The sequence below is a fragment of the Ciconia boyciana genome, chromosome 4 (assembly GCF_034638445.1).
Source record: "Ciconia boyciana chromosome 4, ASM3463844v1, whole genome shotgun sequence".
Classification (NCBI taxonomy): domain Eukaryota; kingdom Metazoa; phylum Chordata; class Aves; order Ciconiiformes; family Ciconiidae; genus Ciconia; species Ciconia boyciana.
Window position 1 is genome coordinate 28343146 of NC_132937.1, and position 24833 is coordinate 28367978.

The 24833-nt window shown below is 39.7% G+C and overlaps 1 protein-coding gene across 1 annotated transcript in view; it reads left to right on the top strand.

The window, feature by feature from the left end:
- The first annotated feature begins 18322 nt into the window (after window positions 1–18322).
- LOC140650569 (excitatory amino acid transporter 1) overlaps window positions 18323–24833 on the top strand; it is a 46143-nt gene continuing 39632 nt past the window's right edge. The window contains exon 1 of the mRNA XM_072859074.1: window positions 18323–18445. Coding sequence (XP_072715175.1) covers window positions 18343–18445 — 103 coding nt within the window. The 5' untranslated portion in view covers window positions 18323–18342. The remainder of the gene's footprint in view (window positions 18446–24833) is intronic.

The window sequence follows — 24833 nt, forward strand, 5'->3', positions numbered from 1 at the left end:
GACAAGTGTTTTTACTGTTATTGCATGTTCCAATTAGCTTTAGATGATTGAAGCGACAAATGTCTGACCACAGCTCCACTACCATTTCACAGCAATGGCAGAGTGCTAGTAAGGCTGGAACACAAGTTGGAGAACTGATGAAAATGTACAGCCTAGTATGAGCCATCTGCTCAAATTCTGCTCATGAACCTATAGACATATCTGGTATAATATCTGGAAAAAAAAGCCTTTCTCATTACTATGATGGAATATTCAAAATTTTCTCACATTTGTTATTTGTGGTGCAATTCTTATGGTATATATATGATTAGAGCAACAAGTTCACACTTGGTAGCTCATAAAAAAGGTAAAACTTGTTTTTTTGACAGTTTTTTTCTGTTGTGGAAATAGGGAAGAAGTAGGGAAGAGTTGGCTAAAGAGTTTGGAAAACACTCAGTAGTTGAACTGCATCTGTCTAGTTTGGCAAGGACTAAATTGTTATCATCTCTCAGTTGCTTCATGATCTGTGGAAAAATCAGATGGTGGGCTTGGATCCCTTTCCTAGCAGACAGTAATCAACATGGCGGTAAATTAACCCACCAATTAGCACCACTCCGGCTGTCTCATCAGAGATGCTTGGATGTGAATGTAGGTGGAAACCAAACTATACTCAGGTCAGGGGTTGAATCATTTACAAGAAATGATGCTTAATGCTCTCAAATCTAAACAGGCAGATGAGATCAGTTTTTAGGGCTGTTGGTCCAGCAATTTTCATAAAGATTAAACTCAGGAAAAGCAAAATTTTAGCTTTAAAGGGTACAATATTTATTCAGAAACATTTATTTCAGGCCTCTTTTGTCAAGGGACTGACATGAAAAAGCCTATTTAATAGAGAATTTCCAACTTCTTTGGTTGAGCAGGATTGATGCCGGTAGAGGTTAAGTGGATAGGATTATACGTCTTAGCTCAGTTTCAGGACTGTAGTTTATAATATTGGTAGGCACTTGAGTTTGTCAGATGAGGCTCATGTCTGTGGAAACATGCACTTTGTCAGAAGTGGGTAGCTGCAACATGCATTTGTTTGTTTTGCATACTGATATTTTGCAGGCAGAGCAGAGATTTTCTGGCATCTACATGATAAGGAGAAATATAGCTGTTTACCCTAACTTCTGCTGTTATTCTGATTCTGAACTGAATTCTAAACTGAATTCACTATTGTTGCAATACAAAAGCGATGAATCTTTAAAAACTCTAATTATAAAGATGCCAAAAAGTTATAACTCATGTTGAGAATTGCTTACGCCAGCTATTCTCTATTTCCCAAAAACCTTCAAGAAAGGTCCTTCTGACTTCACATTTTGCATAGTTAGGGTCTGTCTACACATCATCCTTATCATCATTGTTGCTATTTTTAGTGAAATTTAAGCTGCTTTCAAGCCCCTTGGGGAAACTTTGAGAAAAGCATGGCTTGGTGAGTTACGATGAAGTGTTTCAGATCCTGCTGGCACACCTAGAAATATTAAATTAGGTTTTTGCAGTGGATCTTGGCAAGAGCCAATAGATGAAAACAATTATGTGAGGTGAATTTGGGAAGCTGATCATTGGTGAATTCAGAGTGTCGCACGACCAGGAGCAATTTAAGGTAGGCTAGGGGTCCTGGTGGCTCATGGAAAATCTGCAGGAAGTCTTACAAACTTTGAAGTGCTAGCCAACCATTACTGGCAAAATCTTCAGGCACTTCCCTCTCTCCCACGCTTACTTAGCTTCATCATCCTGTCCTCAAAATGCCTCTCCTTTCAGACACCTCTTCCTTCAGCAGACTGTCTTCATTCTCTGTTGCCTGCCTCCCATTTTCTTAAAATGCCACAGGAGTCCAGACTACTCTGGCAGGACTCCCAAATTCCAAAGAATCTCCTGTGGATTCTGAACTTGCACTGAAGGAAAGATTGAGAGACACAGAGCTGCTGAGCAGAGATCCTGAGAAGCTGTTCACAGAGAAATACTGTTTTAATTGATGGGCTCAGTGAAGTAGAGAGAGGTTGTGGAGCAAGTATCATAAAAAGCAATTTCTGCATAGTTACAGTCATCATAGCTCCAAATTGTTAGCTAAAAAAAAAAAAATCCTCTTCACACTGCTGAAGTTATATGTCACAGTTGTCCACTGGGACATTCAAGGGGGATGGATCCAGTTCTGGTTTCTGGCTACCTGTCCACTGAAGGGAGTGCAGGACTGGCTGTGTCATGGAACCCAGTCCTCTGTAATTGCATAATCTCACAATAGATGTAAAATGTAGATAGGCCTATACAACTTCACTGCCACAACAGCATGCACCATATATAGGATCCCAAAACTTTCCAACATCCTTATAAAAAAAACGACAACTAGTTAAAAGTACAGGAAGAAGACAGGAGAGATGAAGGCATTACCAATGTCCTGGTGTCCCTGAAAAAGCAGAGAGTTAAATAAAGCCTGCAGATGCTCCTCTTCATAACACAGAAGGCAAAAAAACCCCAAACCCAAACAAAAAAAAAAACCCTCCACAACCTAAAATATTTGAACAGTGAAAAGCTCAGCAGAGTAGCAGATTCTCCTATCTCAACACACTGCTGATCTGAAATAATAAGTTAAAAATGACTCCAAAGAGGGTACAAGTCTGTGATACACGAGTAGACAGAACCCCTGGATAACGCTCCACAAAAAGACAGTCTCTTGTCTATTGAAGCGATATCTTTTCTGCTACTGGCAGATCCTCTGTAGCCACTGAAGACAGAGGCTGGGAGCACATACCCAGAGAAGGGTATTTGACCTCATTACACACTGACAATGAACACGTGTGACAGTGCCTAAGGCAGGCCTGGTAAAATTTGCATGAGAATAAAGCAAAAGATTCATCACTACAGGAGAAACAGCTGTGGGAGGTGAGTCCTAGGTGAGAAAATATGGTAAAACATAAAGAGAGAAATGTGATACCAGACAAAAGGTTAAGATATATACAAGAGAATCAAGACAGTTTAGGGACAGATAGGGAGAAATTAATTCTATTTATGCTGAACTCAGGCTGCCTCTGTCCCAATGCTCTCCTAAAGAACCCGCCCAGCACAATGCTCTTTCTCACCAAGTGACAAAACCTTCCTAATATCTTGAAAACATTACTAAGCAAAACCTTAATTCTATTTGAAGTTAAGAAATATTTATACTCTTGGGGAAAAAATTGAAACAGACACTGTAAGGTCCAGAGTAACATTAAAAATTCAGAGGAGATGATCCTTTTCCAAAAGGGGGGGTGAAAAAGTATAGAAATACAAAGAACTTTAATTCTGCTATTAAGTAGTCGGTAATAAAAGTCAGACTGTGAAATATAAACAGTATGCTAGTTTAGCAGTTACTTTCAAAATAAAATTATGTTAATTTATTATCACAATCTTAATTTCCTTATCGCACACTCTGGTGTTACTGAAATGAAACAGCAGTGGCTGTTGAACTGCCATACGTGGCATAGAGTAACAACAATAGAGTTGACTACTTTGTGAATCACACCAGTACATTCTGGAGACAGTAGCTGTGCATATATACACAGTAAAGGTACAAAATGTGCCAAATACAACCTTTACTACCTTCTTATTTACTCTAAATTGTCAAATCAGGTGGACTTGCACAGTGGTGCTGAAAAGTAACATTTCTGAGTGGTCATAAAACAATTCAGAGAAATACACATTCACTGCACTCTTCATACAGCTTGTGAAAATGCAGGCACTGGTGAGCTTCTCAAAACTCTCTCTAGAAATTCAGTTCAAATTTATTTATGTAATAATTAATTCTCACTGTCGTGGTTTGTTCTTAAGCCGGCAACGAAGCACCACGCAGCTACTGCCTCACTCCTTCTGGTGGGATGGGGAGAGAATCAGAAGAGCAAAAGTAAGAAAACTCGAGGGTTGAGATAAAGATACAGTTTAATAGGGAAAGTAAAAAGTTGCACGCAAGGTAAAGCAAAGCAAGGCATTCCTTCACTCCTTCCCATGGGCAGGCAGGGGTTCAGCCATCTCCAGGACAGCAGTGGGCTCCACTGGTTACACATAATGGTGACTTGGGAAGACAAACGCCATCACTCCAAATGTCCCCCTTCCTTCTTCTCTTCCCAGCTTTACATACTGAGCATGAGGCCATATGGTATGGAATAGCCCTTTGGGCAGTGTGGGTCAGTTGTCCTGGCTGTGTCCCTCCCAGCTTCTTCTGCACCTGGCAGAGCAGGGGAAGCTGAAAAGTCCTTGACCAGTGCAGCAACAACTAAAACATCTCTGTGTTACTTTCAACACTGTTTTTCAGCACAAATCCAAAACATAGCCCCATACCAGCCACTATAAAGAGAATGCTAATTCTATCTCAGCTGGAACCAGGACACTTACAAAGCAGATTTCAGGGCTATCCTGGGTGGAATGCAGTACAGTAATAGCATGAGATATTTAGGATGTTTACGTGGTTCCCAAGAGATGTTACAAGAAATTTCCCTGAATGCTAGTAGATGGCAATCATGCAATCAAAAGATACAATAGAAACAGTGGTCATCCTAAAGCCTGTCAAGAAACTATTTGTGTTTTGTATGAGCATCAAAGGGGACTAAAAAGACATTTCAGTAGCAAATGAACTAGTATTAGGGCTTGCCAGTCCCTTCCACTTTTCTGTAGGTAATATGCACTGTAGTCACTATGGTAACTGCAGAGCAGTGCTGCAAATCATAAGTAAGGTGCCAATGAATTTTGTATGCTGAGTAAATGTTTAACATCATTAGATTCTCACGAGCACCTTAGCTATTGTAAAGCTAGAATGGAGTTGTCATCTGCACTGCTGGAATGCCTTCAAGTTGGGCAAAATGAAGGTGTAGCTCAAGACAGCATGTCTTAGTTGTTTATGAATTCCTGAAACTTTCATTCATCTGGCTTAAATTTCTCACATAATTTCTGAAAAAAACCAGGCATCTAAAAGTTTCCTAGAGATTTTATGATATCAAAGAAAAAATAGTTTTATAAAATATTTAGGTCTTTTTAGGTGAATCCAAGATAAAGTGCATTTGAAAAACTATAGAAAGAAATCCAATATTAAATAGAGGTAAATAAAGAAATTAGATCTTCTGGATTTTAATAAGGCTGCTAAAAAGTAAGATATAAATGCAGGCATTCTGACATTTTGTACCGTAGTACTGACTTCTTTAAATCAGGATAAATAGCAGCTGAGAGTTATTGACTTTTTTTATTTTTTTCATGCCTTGTTAAAAAAATCACATGTTCTGGAACCAGCAACTGTGTAAAATAATCCATGCAGTCACATTAGTTGTGTATATCCTCTGTCCATCCTCCCAATTCCTTTCTATTTACTGTGCATTCCATTCAGATTTTGTATTTCATTCAGTTTCAGATTAGAAATCAGCATCTTTGGGATTTAGCATATTTTGTCATATATTTGTTTCTCAGCACACACAGCCCAGTTCTACCTAGAGCTTTGGAACAATAAGGCAATGCAAGTGATAAATAAAAAAATAGTATGGAGCTAAGAGATTTCTTCCTCATACACTAATTTCTTTAAATGTGTTCTTCAGAGAATATGCTATGATGTCTACAATGTATATTAGAAAACAACTAGGCTCCTGACCAAGGAGTTTTAAATTAGATCATTGACACAACAAGAAATAGAGGGTATGGAATAGGAAGACACTATGGAAAATAGGGAAAGAACAAATGGAAATTATTCCAGTAGAAATTTTACTAAGAGCTGGATTATTCCATTTTATTATGTCAAGCCAACAGACTTGAAATTGTACTGACACTGTTTGTACTTTTAATCAAGCAGGATGAAACCACAGAGTGTATAATCTTTTTAAAAGCCATATAAAAATAAGTTTATTTTGATGATAGATTTTATAAGGCATTTTTGAACAAAAGAGGAAAATAATAGGGTCCAGTGAACTTGTACAACAGATGAAGAGGAAAACAGATTAAAAGCAGGAAAAGAGGCAAAAGAAACCAAGAAGGATAACAGGAGAATCAGGATAGCAAAGTGTTACTGTTTACCCATATTCTGTAGTTGTCCTCCCATGTCCTTTCTCTTAGCAGTAGTTATATTCACCTTTTGAATCTTGTTCAATTCTGTAAAATTGAAGAAATGCATTTTCTTGCTTGAAATTTGACATGTCTATGTACTTTCTATTGACATGGATAGAAGATCATAAATGGAAATCAGCTTGACAGTTATAAAGTGTGTGCTTGGTTTTCACCATTTACTGTAACTCAGCATAACTGAAAATTCATTTATTCAAAAAAATGTCTATAAAAGATGAGGCTTAAGTGTTAAGCATTATTTACACAGAAACATAAGCTGCTCCCTCAAAAATGGCTCTAGTAAATGCTCCGTTTTACTACATCCACAAGGACTAAATAAAAAAGACTCATTAAAATTGCCTTTGTATTAATATAGCAGGGAATTCCTGGGAGTACTAACCAAAGGCAGTTGATAAATAAGACTACTGCATACATTTTGATGACTTTAAAAATAATTCTTTGACTTGGGAATATATACATTAAACAATCATGGATGTACAGTCTAGTCCTTCAAAGTTTCCTAAAACATAAGCAAAGGAAGCTGCATATGGAATACAAATCTCAGAGCTGGGTGTCTTTTTAGTGCATGGGCAAAGAGCTAGGAGACTCAAAGAGGTAACCCCACAAGTCCACAAACTAAGCATGTAACTGCCTAAAACTTGCCAGGAAAAAAAAAAAAACAGGATTTACTCCCCCTCCTTTTCTGAGTGAGTCAGGACCATGCCAGATACTTTCACCCAGTGAAGATCCAGAAGCACAAGAGCCCTCACCTTGGGAATGGCAATTGTCAGCAGTGCTGAGGAATTGACTCACTCTCTTTCCTTTCAAAAGGCAAGTTACAGGAGGATGGAATTCCACCCATTCCTTTCAAAGTTGGTATCCCTCAGGCAGAAGGGAAATGCAAGCCTTCTAAAGGCAAATACATATGCCAAAGAGAGCAAAGATTTGGCATGATGTTTTTACCTGAATGGCTAAAACACTCATCTATAACAGGGAGCCCCAGGTTGTGAAGTAATCCTTGGAGCAAGAACAGGAACATGTAGGGCATCCAAAATCCAGGTGATTCTCTGCCTGGATGTGTCAAACACACTCCAGTTTCTAGATCCCCAGGATTTAGGCATGGAATTGAGGCAAATAGATGTTTAGGGTCATGGCAATTCTGAGAAAAACACAAGCAGAATGGTGAGAAGTGAGGGTCTTTCTGCAAAAGTTTAAATGGAGAAGTGTCCATTAATCTTTATAGATTTTCCAAGCAATCCAAGTTTTTTATCTAGAGTGTACTTTTGAAGGTCACAATTTGGACTCAGGTACTTAGCCATGTAATTAAGTTATTGTTTCAGGTGCCAGTTTCCCTTTGTCATTTTTAAAAAATAGACCTTTAAGATAGGGGAAATTCTGCCATTCTGAATAATGCCCAAACAGTGAGAAGAGAGTTATCATAATCCTATATGGAGGCTACATCTAAATTAATCCTTCTATGCTACAACATTTTCAGACTCCACAGACCACCCACTGTATCAGCTAGGCAAATGACTTCAGAACTCACAAAAAGTTAGGCAAATGAAAAGGCTTACATCAGACCTCTAATCAACTTGAAATAAAAACACTTTGAAATTAATGTGTTGAAAGAGATCATGTTGACCAGGTAAACTAAATAGATGAAAAGTTCCATCTATTTAGTCATATTGAGTGTTTTTAGGGATAGAAGTGGCTCAACTAACTAAAATCAAACAGCTAGGGACTGAAAGCAAACTAGCTATCTTTTTTAAAAAAGATGGCAACATGATTCCATGAATTTTAGTCATGAACCTGAATTCCCTTATCAAAAAGAATTCACTTGAATGATAAAATCAAATGTAAAATAAAGGATTCCAGTAATACTTATAGTGTCTGATATGGCAACAGTCTTGTATTCTACAACAGGAAATCCTTCCTCTCAGTCTGTCCAGAAGTTGCTTGCATGTGTCAGCAAAATACCAAGGCATAAAAAAGAATCTTTAAAATCTTTTAACAGTCTGCCACGAAAGTTATGTCTCCATGACCTGGAAATAAAAGGTTCTGGCATAGGCATATTTAGGTTCATCAAAATGGTTCAAAGAGAATATCCAAAGGAAAACCAGAAAGCAAGGAAGGAGACAGGTGATATATAAGGGTGGAGGTGAGTGGTGGGGGAAGGTCCAAGATAAAATTATGGGAAAAAAAAAAAAAAAATTGAGAGATCAAAATCAAAAGCATGCAAGTGAATTGGTGAGTTCTGTAGTTCTTGTGGCGAGCAAAAGAAAGAGATCAAGAACAATTGTGATTTTGTCGGCAACTTGAAGTATTTATTATCACTAGAGAAGTTATTTACCTGGTTGTCTCAATTAAATACAGTTGCGGCCTTAACTGAAACTGGTTGTTAGAAGAAAAAGTTTCTAGAACAAAAATGGTAAATTAAGCAGAAACAAATGACCCAAAGAACAAAAGCATTCATTCCAGAGCTCTGCAGGAACATAAGAATGAAATGTCTGGTGCAGCTAACAAAAATATACAATGCTCCATTAAACTGGTAGGAGCCCGGATTCTCTTACTGGCTCTAGCCCAATTTCTGTTATAGAACAAAAATGTTATTTGTCTTGCTGGTTACAAGTGTTTTCTACTGAAAAAGCACTATTAACAGCGCCTACTAACTGATATTTTAGTGCATCATTCTACCTTTGTTTAAGGTTATTTTTTTCCAGTTATTATGAAGTTCTCTATTTCCCTGCTGGAAAAGACAAAAAAAGTAAGTCTGTACCTCATCTATTAAAAAAGAAAAAGGATATTGATACAGACCTCAGTTTAACAGTGTTTTGAGATTTACTGGTAAAAAGCAAGAAGTGTATTTAACTCTTATTGGTGTGTTGTTTTTTTTTTACTGATGTGGTGTTTTAAACTCCCATGTGTAGGTGTGCAACTTATTTCATCTATGCAACACTGGTAAAGAATTATATGAAACCAGTTTTATACCATTGTGAGAGCAAGGCATTTTTGTAATACAATTAAGAACTTCTTCTATTTTCTCCATGGAAGATTTTAAAAAATTCTATTTTCAAATTCAGTTTAGGAAATTATATATAAGTTGATGATACTCTGGTACATCACTAGAATGTTTTTTAGCAGACAAACTTTTTTGTAAAAAAACAACCAAACAAAAAAGAATAAAATAGCTCCATAACTAATCTATCTCCTAAAAAGCTGAATAGCATAAAAGTATTATTCCTGAGGGAATTGGCATTGATGTAGTTGCCAAGGGCCACTCTCCCATGATATTCGAAAAGTCATGGCAAAGTCAGGGTGAAGTCCCTGGTGACTGGAAAAAGTGGGAAACGTTGCACCCATTTTTTAAAAAGGTGCTGGTAGAAAGAAGGAGGACCCTGGGAACTACACGACCTGTCAGCCTCACCTCTGTGCCTGGGAAGATCATGGAACAGAGCCTCCTAGAGAAAGCTATGCTAGAGCACATGGAGGACAGGGAGGTGACTATATGTTTGAGACAGCCAGCATGGCTTCACCAAAGGGCAATGTCCTGCCTGGACCAACCTAGTGGCCTTCTATGATGGAGTGACTACATGCATTGAGAGAAGGGAAGAGCTACGGATGTATTATCTATCTGGACTTCTGTAAGGCCTTTGATTGACGGTCCCCTTACAACATTTCTTCTCTCTAAATTGGAGAGATATGGATTTGATGGGTGGACTGTTCTGTGAATAAGGAAGCGGCTGGATGATCGCATCCAGAGAGTAGTGGTCAACGGCTCAATGTCCTGGATGGAGATCGGTGATGAGTGGTGTCCCTCAGGGGGTCTGTATTGGGACCAGTACTGTTTAATATCTTCATCAACAACATAGACAGTGGGATTGAGTGCACCCTCAGCAGATTGGAGATGACACCAAGCTGGAGTGGTGTGGCTGACACGTGCCCTGAGGGACAGGGATGCCATTCAGAGGGACCTGAGCAAGCCTCAAGAAGTGGGCCCATGTGAACCTCATGAGGTTCAACAAGGCCAAGTGGCAAGGTCCTGCACCTGGGTCAGGGCAATCCCCAGTATCAATACAGGCTGGGGGATGGAGGGAGTTGGAGAGCAGCCCTGCAGAGAAGGGACTTGGGGGTACTGGGTGGATGAAAAGCTGGACGTGAGCGACGGCAATGTGCGCTCACAGCCCAGAAGGCCAACTGTATCCTGGCCTGCCATCAAAGAAGCATGGCCAGCAGGTCGAGGGAGGGGATCTCTGCTCCCTCTGCTCTGGCTCTGCAGGTGAGGCTCCCAGTCCTGGAGTACTGCATCTAGCTCTCTGAGTCCTGCATCTAGCTCTGGAGTCCCTGGTACAAGAAAGACACGGACCTGTTGGGAACGGGTCCAGAGGGAGGGCCACAAAAATGATCAGAGGGGCTGGAACACCCCTTCCCTATGGAGGACAGGCTGAGAGAGTTGAGATTTATTGTCCAGCCTGGGAGTAAGTAGAAGGCTCTGAGGGAGACCTCATTGTCAGGCCCTTTCAATACTTAAAGGGGGCTTATAAGAAAGATGGGGACAAGCTTTTTAGTAGGGCCTACTAAGTATAGGACAAGGGTGGTTAATTGGTATTTAAACTAAAAGCAGGGGGAGATTTAGATTGGACATAAGGGAGAGACATTTTTTACTGATGAGGGTGGTGAAACACTGGAAGAGGTTGCCCAGAGAGGTGGTAGATGCCCCATCCCTGGAAAATGTTCACAGTCAGGTTGGACAGGGCTTTGAGCAAACCTGATTCCTTAGTTGAAGATGTCCCTGCCTCATTGCAGGGGTGTGGACTAGATGACCTTCAAAGGTCCCTTGAAACCCAAACTCATTCTATGATTCTATGATTCTATGGATTCTATGATTCTCCATGATTCTATGATTCTATGAATTTTTGTCTTGCTGCTTCAGACCTTGATTTTAATACTCAATTCATCACACTTTGATGTTAATCCATTTAAGAAATTTGATATAGAAGCTTATATGTTTCTTAGCAATTACAGATGTACCCATAGTTTTTAAAGCCTGATATGAAGACTTTATTGTTTCCTTTCTGGTACTGCAGCATCTAGAAGTGAAAACCCTAGGCCAATTCATCAATGTCTTCCTGTTTTAGAAATAAGCAATCCCAAATCATGCCTGCCATTTTTGCCATTTCCATCCCATTCCTATCACTGTCAGAATTATTTTAGCCTTCTGCTCCTTTCTAGTTTTAAATCCTGTCTTCACTCTATTCATATAAATTGAGTTTTATTTTTAACATCTACATTGGTATAAAAATGCAATAAAATAATTTAGTTCAAGGATTGTTCTGATTGTCATCAGGATTATCTGCAAAATCATGTTTTCCATAAATTTGACTGTATCCCTGACAAATACACCTCAAAAATCTTTTATAAGTCTAGCCTGATTTGCTTCTTCATTATGAACTGTATAAATTATTCAGCAATATGGTTCTGTTATATGACTATACACATGTACAGAATTAATCTCCTTAACTTAAACAAGCACTACTGATTTTTGTCCAGAAAAAGCCTAACAGATTCTGTTGAGAAATCTACTCTTTCCTGCCATGCAGAAATGGTACACCATTTATCGTTTGAGAAGTCAGGCTCTGATAATGTAGATTACTTGTTCTTTTCTGTTACAAAGGGTAGACAGAAACCTGCACAACAGGTTGTGGGAGCACATTTCACACAAGGCTTGTTTCATTACAATTTTCAGTATTAATCAGAAACTCTGAAACTTTTACTGAGAAAGGCCAGCTCAGTATTTTATCTTCTCAGTCTTGATCGTGAACTCTTACCACACACACAGACGTGGTTGTTGAAATACTGCACACCTTCCAAAGATTTAGTACCTCCTACCAGGTCTTACTTTCTGATTTTAGTTTGATACCTTGTCATTACGTCTATCTTTAAATCATCATTGTATGCTGTTATCTCACTATTTAAAACCTGTGAATGTTGACTCTGAGAAGTGAATTCAAATAAATCAAAGCTATCTTGCCAAGTTTGACTTTTCTGTTTCAAGTTCATAAATTTTGTTAATAAAACTTTGACAGACAGGATGTAATATCCAGTATCCAGGTATTTAAACTCAGAATGGAAAATAAAGTCTCATCTCTATATATTCTAAAATGAAGAGAGATTGGTAAAATCATGCTGTTCTGCTTTCATTATCACAGACTACAAAAGAGGAAATAATTTGCTTAAATTCCTTGCACTGCTAAGATCACTATGTGAACACAATTTTCAGAAAGATTTGTGAAGCAACTACTACTATACCTATTTTACAAGTAGGGAAACTGAGTCAGAGAAAGGTTCTTATGGCTTAGGCATGACTGCATATAAATTAATAGCAGTGCTAAGATTAAGGCTGAAGAATTAGTAACTATCGAGCATCGACCCAGTTCACCAGAATATATTACCAGGACCCATTTTTTCCACATCACAGAAATTCTTTTTGTAAACTGCAGTGCTGGGCAACCCTGTAATTATGCACAGAGCACATTAGGACAAAAAACAAGGAATAAATTTTGGCTCAAGAGGTTTACATGGAGCTTCAGAAACTTACTCTCACTACCAATAATATTCATTCAAACAGCCATCTACTCGGGCCCTGATTCTCTCTTAGGCCACTTTGTACTGCTTGGACAGTAGTGGACCAGATAATCAAGCCCTTATAGCATAGCATAAGGACTAGTTCTTATAGCAGCCTCAGAAATCCTTACTAACATCAGTGAGGCTTTGTACTAGTGCAGAGATTAATCCATGTGGAACTAATTGCAGGACTGTGGCCTAAGTAAGAAACTGGTCTAGCTCTATTTGCTTGTTATCCAGTTGTCAAAATGTAGTGCTCATTAAGTGCAGAAACAAAGAGTCCAGATCATAGAATCATAGAATACCAGGTTGGAAGGGACCTCAAGGATCATCTGGTCCAACCTTTCTTGGCAAAAGCACGGTCTAGACAAGATGGCCCAGCACCCTGTCCAGCCGAATCTTAAAAGCATCCAATGTTGGGGAATCCACCACTTCCTGGGAGATTATTCCAATGGCTGATTGTTCTCATTGTGAAAAAATTTTCCTCTTGTGTCCAATCGGAATCTCCCCAGGAGTAACTTGTACCCATTACCCCTTGTCTTTTTCCATGTGACTCCTTGTAAAGGGAGTCTTCATCTTCTTTGTAGCCACCCTTTAAATACTGGAACATGGTGATAAGGTCTCCCCATAGCCTTCTTTTCTCAGTGCTGAACAAACCCAGTTCTCTCAGCCTTTCCTCATATGGCAGGCTTCCCAGGCCTTTGATCATCTTTTTTGTGGCCCTTCTCTGGACCCTCTCCAGCCTGTCCACATCTTTTTTTGTATAGCGGGGACCAAACTGAACACAGCATTCCAGGTGTTGGCCTGACAAGGCGCTGAGTAGAGTGGGATAATGACTTGTTTATCTCTGCTGGTGATGCCCTTTGTTGATGCAACTCAGCATCCTGTTGGCTTACTTTGCCACAGCAGCACAGTGTTCACTCATATTGAGCTTGTTGTCCACCAGGACCCCGCAGGTCCCTTTCCACAGAGCTGCTCCCCAGCCGGGTAGATCCCAGCCTGTGCTGCACTCCTGGATTATGTTTTCCCAGGTGCAAGACCTTACATTTGTCTTTGTTGAACTTCATAAGGTTCTTGTTAGCCCACTCTTCCAGCCTATCCAGGTCTTCCTGCAGGGTGGCTCTCCCTTCTGAAATGTCCACTTCCCCACTCAGTTTGGTATCATCGGCAAACGTCATCAGGGTACACTTGATCCCATCATCCAGATCATTTATGAAGATATCAAACAGCGTTGGGCCCAATATCGATCACTGGGGGACGCCACTTGTGACAGGTTGCCAGTTTGAAAAGGAGCTATTTACCACCACCCTCTGGGTGCAGCCTGTCAGCCAGTTCCCCACCCCACCGCATTAAGACCACTTGTCTAGACCGTAACGCATCAGTTTCTCTAGGAGGAGGCTGTGGGAAACCATATCGAAAGCCTTGGAGAAATCCAGATAGACAATGTCTACCGCTCGCCCCACATCAACTGAGCAGGATACTTTGTGGTAGAAGGCGATCAGGTTTGTCAAGCACGATTTGCCCTTGGTGAATCTGTGCTGGCTTTTCCCAATCACATGCTTCATTTGACTTGCGATAGTCTCCAGGAGGATTCGTTCCATAACTTTCCCAGGGACTGAAGTAAGACTGATGGGCCTATGTAGCGGATTGATGCACAGACTCCAATCGAGGGATAAATCGAAGACCCTTTATTGAACTATTACATGGCTTATATACTTTCTAATTGTTTGTACATGCGCTACTGAGAGAACTCTTACTGGTTTATATGTCTTGTTCACGCGCCCTTCATGCGTCCCTTCAGCTAATACAATTGGCTATCTTTTTGCAACTTTGCAGTTCCTTTTTCTTCACAACAAAAAATCACGCGCTCGCCTTATCTCTCTCTCCAATGCTATCCACTCCTACTCCTGACACACAGCCTCCTTCCCTCAGGCATAACCCAAACTCTCAGTACTTCAATCTTGTTAACCCCTTCCACTCCTGCTATGCCTAATTCCTCCTCAGGCCTATAATTTCCTGGATCCTCCTTTAAGCCCCTTCTTGTAGATGGGGGTGACATTAGCCTTCTTCCAGTCTTCTGGGATGTCCCCCAATCTCCACGACTTCTCAAAGATTATGGAGAGTGGCCTCGCAACAACGTCAGCCAGCTTCCTCTTAACACCCTCGGTGGATACTGTCAGGGCCCATCGATTTGTAGGGGTCAAGCTCCTTTAATAGTTCACATACTAACTCTTCTTCCTTCACTGACGGTGAGTCTGTGTTTGCATCAACCTGGATTTTTGTTCCCAAGGCCTGAGGCCCAACAGTGCTGGTAAAGACAGAGGTGAAGAAAGTGTTGAGAACCTCTGCCTGTTCAGCATTGTTGGTGACTAATTCACCTCTCCTGTTTAACAGTGGGCCAATATTTTCCTTCTGTTTCTGCTTGTTGTTTATGTACCTGAAGAACCCTTTCTTGTAGTTTTTGACATCTCTGGCCAATTTCAATTCGGGCTGAGCTTTTGCCTTTTCTAACTCCATCTCTGCACGCCCTGGCAATGCCCTTGTAGTTCTCAAGGGTATTCGTCCGCTTTTCCATCTCTGGTACGCTTCTCTTTTGGTTTTGAGCCAACTCAGAAGCTCACAGTTAAGACAAGGGGGTCTCTTGCTCTGCCTACTTCCCTTACCTTTAAAGGGGATGAACTGTTTTTGTGCTTCCAGGAGAGCGTTCTTAAAAAACTCCCAGCACTCGCTAGCTCCTTTATCCTCCATGGAAGCTTCCCACGGAATCCCTCCCAATTGAGCTCTGAGTGAGCTGAAGTTTGCTCTTCAAAAATCTAAAACCTTTGTCTTAGTACTAACCTTCAGTGTGCTCAGCAGGATCCCAAACTCCACAATATTGTGATCACTGCAGCCAAGGCTATCACTAACCGAGATATTACAAAGCAGGTTTTCTTGGTTTGTGAGTAGCAAGTCCAGCAGTGCCTCATTCCTGGTTGGTACATTAACATTTGTATGAGGAAGCAGTCCTCTATGCATTCCAGGAACTTGATGGATGACATGAGCTGCTGTATTGTTCTTCCAACAAATGTCTGGGTAGTTGAAGTCACCCATAAGAACCAGGTTCTGTTGACCCGAAGCTTGCTTAAGTGACCCAAATATTGCTTTGTTGGCTTTATCGTCTTGGTTTGGAGGTCAGTAGCAGATGCCTACTGTAAGATCCCCTTGGGTCGTCTGACCCCTCTGATCTTGACCCAGAGGCATTCGATAGGGCTTCCACAATCGCCGTAGTTGACTTCTATACATTCAAGTTCCTCCTTAACACAGAGCACGACTCCGACTCCGACTCCTCCTCTTCTTCCCTGTCTGTCTTTACGAAACAGCCTATAGTCATCCATCGCGATCCTCCAGTCATGTGAGTTGTCCCACCATGTTTCAGTTATTCCCATGATATCATAACTTTCTGACTGGGCACAGAGCTCCAGTTCCTCCTGTTTGTTCCCCAGGCTGCGTGCATTGGTGTACATACACTTGAGGTGGTTGGTCTTCTGGTTCTCATCCTAGGAGGCAGCTAAGGAACATTTGTCGCTGTTCTGGTTGGCCTGGCTTATTCCCCAGTTGGTTACAATGGCGTGAGCATTGCCACTTTGGACCCCACCCCAAGTCCTTCAGTTTCAGATGGATTCTTGATATCTGAGAAATGTGTTTCCCATATAAAAGAAAATAATCATTAACACTGCAGTAGAATTTAAAACCTTATTGAAAAGAAGGGAACCTCTAAGGCAGGTCTTTTAATCAAGAATAATTCAGAGGCCCTTCCTCTACACCGTTTATGATCTACTTTTACCTAAAAATAATTTATGCAAAATGCACTTTGACTACCTGAGTCCATAGAACATGAATGAGACTAAAACAAATGCCTTCTAGTCCCACCACTCTCTTCCATAGTGTGAAGTCCATGGTTTATTCTAATTGTGCTCTAATCACTTTTCTCCCATCCTGTAATATTGAGATTTTCTGTCCTACACAAGACACTGCTGGACTCCTCTAACTTAACCAACCTGCTGAAGTCCCTAACAGCATGATCAGACAGACAGGGGTTGCTAAGATCAGAGTTATAGATGTTTCCTTACATCAGCAGATGGCAATAAGCTAGTGTAGGAGGCATAACAGCATATTTTAGCTAGTAAAATTTGGCATGAAGATATTATCTGCTGTATGGATGTACCAATCTAAAATCTGATTTTAAAAAGAAAAAACACAAAGTGATTAAGAATTGGAACTAGCAATTTTCACGTGTTCAATATTATGGCATTTTCAGGACATACCCAAGTTTTAACAAGCTCTAGAAGTGAGCTTGAGTGTGCTGCTGCCTAACATCAACGAGGATGCAGTTTCATGAAAAGTTTTAGGAAACCTAAGTCTGCCTATCTGCCAAAAAGGGCAGTCCTACTCTTCTCCAGTGAAAATTTCTACCTATCCCCTTGTGAAAGTACGAAAACTTGTGCAGTCATGCAAACAAATTACCTCAGGAATTGACCTGGCTAAAAAATAACCCAATAAAATAAATTATTTTTTGCAGTAGGATCAATTCTCTGATCCAACTTTCTATACAGCCACAATTAGCACAAATGCTAGTACTAGGCAGTGGGCAAGAACATGGAGTCAAGAGTGGGAAAGAGGGATAGTTGAGTTTCACCATCTGTATGGTTAAGGAGTGTTCTAGATACAGCCATGTGTTGCCTGGCTGGATATAAAAGACCTACATCAGATAGGCACCAAACCATTTAACACTCAGTAAATTGTAACTAGTTGTGTCAATTAACCCAATAATTAACCAAATAAGCAAATAAAGCAGTTGGTGCCAAGTACAGGACAAAATTTGAGAAGATCTAGCTGAGAAGTTTGGGTTGCCACACATATCAGCCCATCTATGGCTTCCATTTGTAAATTTATCTCAAGCACCATTTATCTCAAGTTCCCAGCAAGATAAATGGATTCAGACGCTCCCTTACCCCACTCCCTCAGGCATTGAAACCCACCACTTAATCATCCAGTAACACCTTCCAACCCCAATTAGCTGCTTCTTTGCAAGTGCCTGTGTTTCTGAAGATAGGCACGTGTAAAGCTACTTACCTCCTGATGCTGTTTTGCTGTGTAAAGACCTAACCACAAGGGGATTCTCAAGTAAATCTCTCCTGGTTATCTCATCCAATATGAAGCACATCTACAGGATCAGCCCCACAGAGAAAACAGGCATCAACAAGACTTCTGAAGGTTGGTGGCTAGTATGTATATGCATTGCATATATGATTACACTCAAAATCCCAGAAGTCAAAGCACTCAGCTGCAGTAGCAGGGACTGTTTCCTTTTCATTAATTCTCAAGATGTACCTTTTACACTAATCCAGGTTTTAAAAAATAGCAACAGAAATAACCTTCTGAATCTGTTACAGTAAAAAGTAATTTACTGGCTTCAGTAGGACTACTCATATAGGTAGTTGATAGAGTGCAATCTGGGGCATAGTAAAAATTGCATGTTACAATCAGATACATCAAGTAAGTACTATACAGATATTCATTTTCAGATGTTACTACTACTTTAGAAGAGTAAGTCATGATATCTTTTCCCTCTCTTCAGGTATAATTCTTGGATTTTCTCTCCGATCATATAAGATGAGCTATCGGGAAGTCAAGTACTTTTCATTTCCAGGAGAACTACTCATGAGAATGCTGCAAATGCTGGTCCTGCCACTAATTGTATCCAGCTTAGTCACAGGTAAAAAAAGAAACAGTTTCTTTGTTCTGAAGTTTTCTTTTAAATAATTTGATAAAGATGCACACACCAAATCATAAAAAAATGAATATTTCATGTGCTAGAACAGAAGTGTTATAACCTGCAGAAAGAGATACCGCTGCTATTGCTGTTTTAGAGACAATATAACAAAAGCTTTGAATTAATATACACAGAAACTAAAAGATGCTTTTCCCAATTTCTGTATTCAAACAATACCCTTCTTTTTGATGTTTTTTTTCCTTTTAAATTCTTTGGAGCACTTTATCCTTTTTAATGCCCCTTTTTTCATAACAATCAATTACATAATTATATAAAGGTTTCTGGCAAAGAGAAATGTTACCTATCTATGAGATTGTCTTATTATCATACAAGTGCCTCACAATGTTAAGTGGATTAGAGTTTCCCTTTGAATTAGAGACATTTATTTTCACAACATTTTAAACTTCCTTAGTCAGGCAGGGAACAATCACAGAAAACTCAATGCAATTCACAAATGACAGATTTAATTCTTTTCAAAAATCCTTAAATACAACAGGACTTTTTTCATGGGATTACAAGAACTTTCCCAGTTTATTGCTAAAAACTCTGGAAAAACTGTTTTCTACACTGAACAATACCTCATTTAGTGCACAAATGGTTTTAAAAACAAAGATGCTCTTACATATTTGCTACAGAACTCATACTCAAGTAAATATATGGGTAGTATTCAATCTCTAAATAACAAACTATAACTCCTTACGGGTATACTACTGTGCAATTTTATAGACACTACTGTTTTGGGGTTTTTTTACACATTATAGGATAATTCATTGGATAAAAGTCTTATGCTTCTCAAGTCAGTCTTAAGACCACTCTTGGCATCCATGACCCAAATCTCTTATTTCCTGTATTTTGTTTGGCAAAGCTGTAACCGTAAGTTTCCTCCAGGGTCTTGCATGCTGGTAATATTACTTCTTCCAACTGTAAATGATCTGAATAAATATTTTTGCTGTTTGCAGGCATGACAGTGTCTCCCAGATATGATGTTCTGGGTTTCCATTTGTATTTATAAGTGTGCTCAATATAACTGGTAATGACAATATCAGAACATATGGTCTCTGAGGTGTTAGAAATAGGCTAGGCATGATTACATTCCTTCGCAAATTTTTTGAATATCAAAGAAATTAGAACAATTAAAATGAAGTAATAATTATAGAAGCTATGAGCTGTTATGTAAATGACAGATAAATTGAGAAAGTGAAGAGTTTTGCTATACAGGTAAAACAGTTCTGGCAGTTATTCACAGACTCTTGGGGAAAATAAACTATAAAAGGTGAAGTCAACCCAGTCACATTTCTCTATAGCCTGTTTTGGTACTTTCATGAAAGAAACAATGCAGAATCACATTCAGAGGTTTTTACTCTCATTTGCCTTATGACTTACGATTATTGCACGTGGCTCAAGCAGGTATGCAGTTTTCTCCATGAGATTCTATCTTCTGATGTGTATGTTACCAGGCATGTACTAATATCTGCTTGGGAGAAAATAGAGGTTATTTGCATACCTTTCATCTTTTACTGTTTATAGGAAAATATGATTATATGAATATCTGTTTTCTTAATATTTTTGTGATTTAGGCACAAATCCAGCTGCATACTCTATGCTGGTCTTTATTCTCTACAGTCTTTCAAATTGGAGAACTCCTAAGTCAGCAATCCCAATCAGTATCTCTTACAAAGTCAAAGGCAAAATTAAGGCACACTATATGGGAGGCAGCATAAATAACCAAAGAAATAGATTAAATTCCCATTTGGATTATTTTATGACCAAATCTAGCCTGAATTCTTATACAAACACAAGGCTGACAATTTTGCTCCATTTCTGTTTTGAATGTGCTGCAGTTATAGGACTTCAAAATATTTTATACCTTCTTATTTCATTATAACTTGAAGCATTTGACATAAACAATTTGCTTGACATAATTATTTTAAAATATGCATTGTCCCTAAAAAGTATATAAAATAAATATATATGCATATGCTAACAATTCAATCCATCATGAAATAGGCAAAGACTGCAGGATTTGCACCAGCATTAAGAGCGCTATGCATTAACATTTTTTGTGCTGTTACATCAAAATCATAATGAAATTGAAATTCCAGTCCTTAAAACTGTCCCACAAGTTTTATCTGCATTATTTCAGTTAGGAAGACAGTTATTCACTGAATATAAGGGCATCAGAATGAGGTACCTTTTCTTAACTAAACGATATATTTCCTGAAATCAAATTCACAAAAATGATTCATGATCAGTCTTTATAAAAAGCATAGTTGGAACATAACATTTGTGACAAATATTAAAGCTAGAGAAATTTTCTAAGGGTTATTTGCAAATATTTTGCACAATTCTGCTTATAGCTCAGTTTAACAGACATGCTGCATCTCCTTTCCCAAAATTTCCCCCAAAATTTTGGAAGCTTGGAATTTAGTTGTATAGGGACCACTACTTTTAAATGCAAGTAAACTAGGATTAAATTCTGTGCATTTCTTTCAAATATCTTTGTCTGGTAAAGTATAGCAGAGCCCATAAAAAGCCCAGTCAAGATCTGAGACCAATTTTTGCTGCACATTGCACAAACAGTAAGAAAACATCTTCCCCTGAAAAATTTACTGACATAAATCAAGCTGGGGAAAGAGAAAGGGAACGTAGAAACAGTGAAACAGAGAGGTCCGCTGGCTTGCCAAAGACTATACAGCAGATCAGCAATAATACAATCAAGCAAAGATCCCAGTCATGAATACCAGTACAACGCACTGTGCATTAGATGATAATGTTTGTCCAAACTGTTAATGGGAGTAACACTGATACAGTACAAATGAATCTTAATCACAGACCAGGATTTTGTGTGCAAGATCCTGTACAAACACAAAGAAAAAGACTGTGAATTTTCTTACACAAAAGAAGGCTGTATAGTAAAACAATTTAGAAGGCTGAGTATGGAAGAATTGCCTCAAAGAAGAAAAACATCTTAGTATGCAGTTTGTAGTATGTCTTTGTTTATATTCACTCCCTTTTCTAATTCCAATCATGACATGACTGTCTCTCATGGATTCTGGAAGATACAGAAACTTCCCTGCCTCTGATACAGCCTTTCAATAACAGACTACAACATCAACAACTGCAGGAGACACAAGTGACTTTCCTTTGGGCAGACTCAGAGACACAAGGTTTGGTCCCCAGACTTTTTCAACATGTTCATAGTATTTACCACTACACAAACTATAGAAAGAGTTGACAAAGTGCAGAGAGCTGGAATTTCAATGTGTGGATGCCTCTTAACTAACCTCAGATGTACATATGATGCTCTTGATTTCAGCTATCAATGGACTGCAATGAATGGTGACTGTTAAAAACAAGTAGTAAGGATACATGGTCTATCCCCTCACAGAGATAAAAACAAAGGCACACAAAGTGACTCAAGTAATAAAACAAAACACAAGTAAGGTCACAATTAACAGCCAAGTTGCAGATGCAGTTGCTTGGAATGACCTATAATGAAAGAAGGATAATATTGAGAGAAACAACTGAACTTGAAATAGTCTCTAAGCCACTCCCTTACTTAAGTCAGGAAAACACAGCATCTGGATATGAAGATTCAAGTGGTGAAAAGCCAAATTTTGCCCAAAGCAACTTATGGATGTAAAATGTGGAAAATTAATGCTGCGACATGTATAACCTTAGGCAAATCATGTTAATTAACTTTTATGACACGGTCACCCATCTAGTTGACCAAGGGAAGCCAGTAGATGTGGTGGTTTGGGATTTTAGCAAAGCTATTGACACTGGGGAAGTTGTCATGGCACCAAGCCTGTCAGAGTAATCCTGATTTTCCTTACTGAATATATTACTTTCTCAACTAGTTTTGTTGGGTTTTTTTTGCTAACAGCATATTATAAAATAAAAACTGAAAAGGCAGTAAGAAAAAAATAGACATTCTTAAACTAGATTTCTCCACATAGAATCTTTTTCAACTTGAAAAGTATTCTCATCAGCTCTTGTGCATTTAGAAATGCCTAATTTTGAAGGAGAATGGCAGTGGAACCCCCGCAAAGATCTTTTGATTCTAAGCATATGCACTAGAATAATAAATACGGCATGTACCGCTGGCATGATATAGTCTTGCCACTTCTCAGTTTTCATTCCATATTTGTGTTTACAAAGGTTGATATGTTGGCACAGTGGGAATCTTATGTTTGCCCTCTAGCTATATACAGTTCTGTGTGATACAGGCAGCCACACTGGGAGCTCCTGGTACCCTGCCAAAACCTCAACTCTGCAATCAATCAAAAGCAATAACTTCTCCATGGGCAAGAGGTAATTCAGTCTCTGCGCTTGTTCTGTTTGGGCCTAGGGTGATGAGCAGTTTAGGAAAACACTTTTTGTGTTTGCATGGTGATTTTGTAACTCCATATGGACAGTGGAGTCAAAACCCTCACAGGGATTTCTGTTCCGTGTACTTACCACTATGACTATCGTATCTGCAATTTTTGCATGTTCAAAAATCCATATTTGAATGGGTGTATTGAGAGGTTTGGTTTCTGACTATCGGGCCAGCTCATATTAGGCTGCATGCAACTACAGGGGCCTGCGTGCGGTAAATTGTGAGCACAGATTCAGAGATTGTAAAGGATGGATTCGTTGTGCTTAAGCTGACATACAGAGAGAAGAAGGACAAGGAGTCTTTTTAAAAGAAGAAGAAGAAATGTACATTCGTTTGTATATGGATTTAATGTCTGATGACAAATGTAGAAGATCCTCAGCAGTCTGAGCCTGATGTCTTGTAGGGATGGCCTCATAATGGAGGGAGATCAAAGCATCTGTTAGAATCCAAATATTGTCCAGCATTCCCAGCAAGGGTTGGGTCTTTTGTGTCCTTTAAGCACAGAAAAGAGACAGACTGTGCCCTGAAAGGCTTTCTGTATGAAGACACAGAATAAGGGTAGCTGGTACCAAACAAATCAATTTGTTGGGGAACTGGCCCTGCTGTCAGAGTTGTATGGAATGTACTCGTTTCTTTGTTTTTCTTCTGAGTCTGGAGTTTGGGAAGGAAGGAACATTAAAAAGAATACAGGGATGGGAAACAGCCACAAAATCTTTATAGCTGGAAATTTGCCAGGACCTTGAGGCCTTATGGAGGGATTTGATAGAAGATAAAGTATCTTCCAATTAGTTATTGGAATTTTAAGAGGAAGGTTTCCCAAAGCACAATATCATCATAGAAGAAGGGGCAGGAGGACTACAAAGATGTCGTGAAGTTATGCAGGGAGAAAATTAGAAGGGCCAAAGCCCAACTAGAACTTAATTTAGCTACTGCAGTAAGAGACAATAAAAAATGTTTCTATAAATACATTAACAACAAAAGGAGGGCTAAGGAGAATCTCCATCCTTTATTGGATGTGGGGGGACACATAGTGATGAAGGATGAGGAAAAGGCTGAGGTACTTAATGCCGTCTTTGCCTCAGTCTTTAATAGTAAGACCAATTGTTCTCGGAGTACCCAGCCCGCTGGAGCTGGAAGACAGAGACAGGGAGCAGAATGAAGCCCCCATAATCCAAGGCGAAATGGTTAGCGACCTGCTACACCACTTAGACACAGACAAGTCTATGGGGTCAGATGGGATCCACCCAAGGGTACTGAGGGAGCTGGCGGAAGTGCTCACCAAGCCACTTTCAATCCTTTATCAGCAGTCCTGGCTAACCGGGAGGGCCCAGCTGACTGGAGGTTAGCAAATGTGACGCCTATCTACAAGAAGGGCCAGAAGGAGGATCTGGGGAACTACAGGCCTGTCAGCCTGACCTCGGTGCTGAGGAAGGTTATGGAGCAGATCATCTTGAGTGCCATCACACGGCACGTACAGGACAGCCAGGTGATTGGGCCCAGCCAGCATGGGTTCAGGAAAGGCAGGTCCTGCTTGACTAACCTGATCTCCTTCTATGACAAGGTGACCCGCTTAGTGGATGAGGGAAAGGCTGTGGATGTTGTCTATTCAGACTTCAGTAAAGCCTTTGACACCATTTCCCACAGCATTCTCCTGGAGAAACTGCCTGCTCATGGCTTGGACGGGTGTATGCTTTGCTGGGTAAAAACTGGCTTGGATGGCTGGGCCCAAAGAGTTGTGGTGAACGGAGTTTACTCCAGTTGGCGACCGGTCACAAGCGGTGTCCCCAGGGCTCTGTGTTGGGGCCAGTCCTGTTTAATATCTTTATCGATGATCTGGACGAAGGGATCCAGTGCACCCTCAGTCAGTTTGCAGATGACACCAAGTTGTGTGGGAGTGTTGATCTGCTGGAGGGTAGGAAGGCTCTGCAGAGGGACCTGTAGACAGGCTGG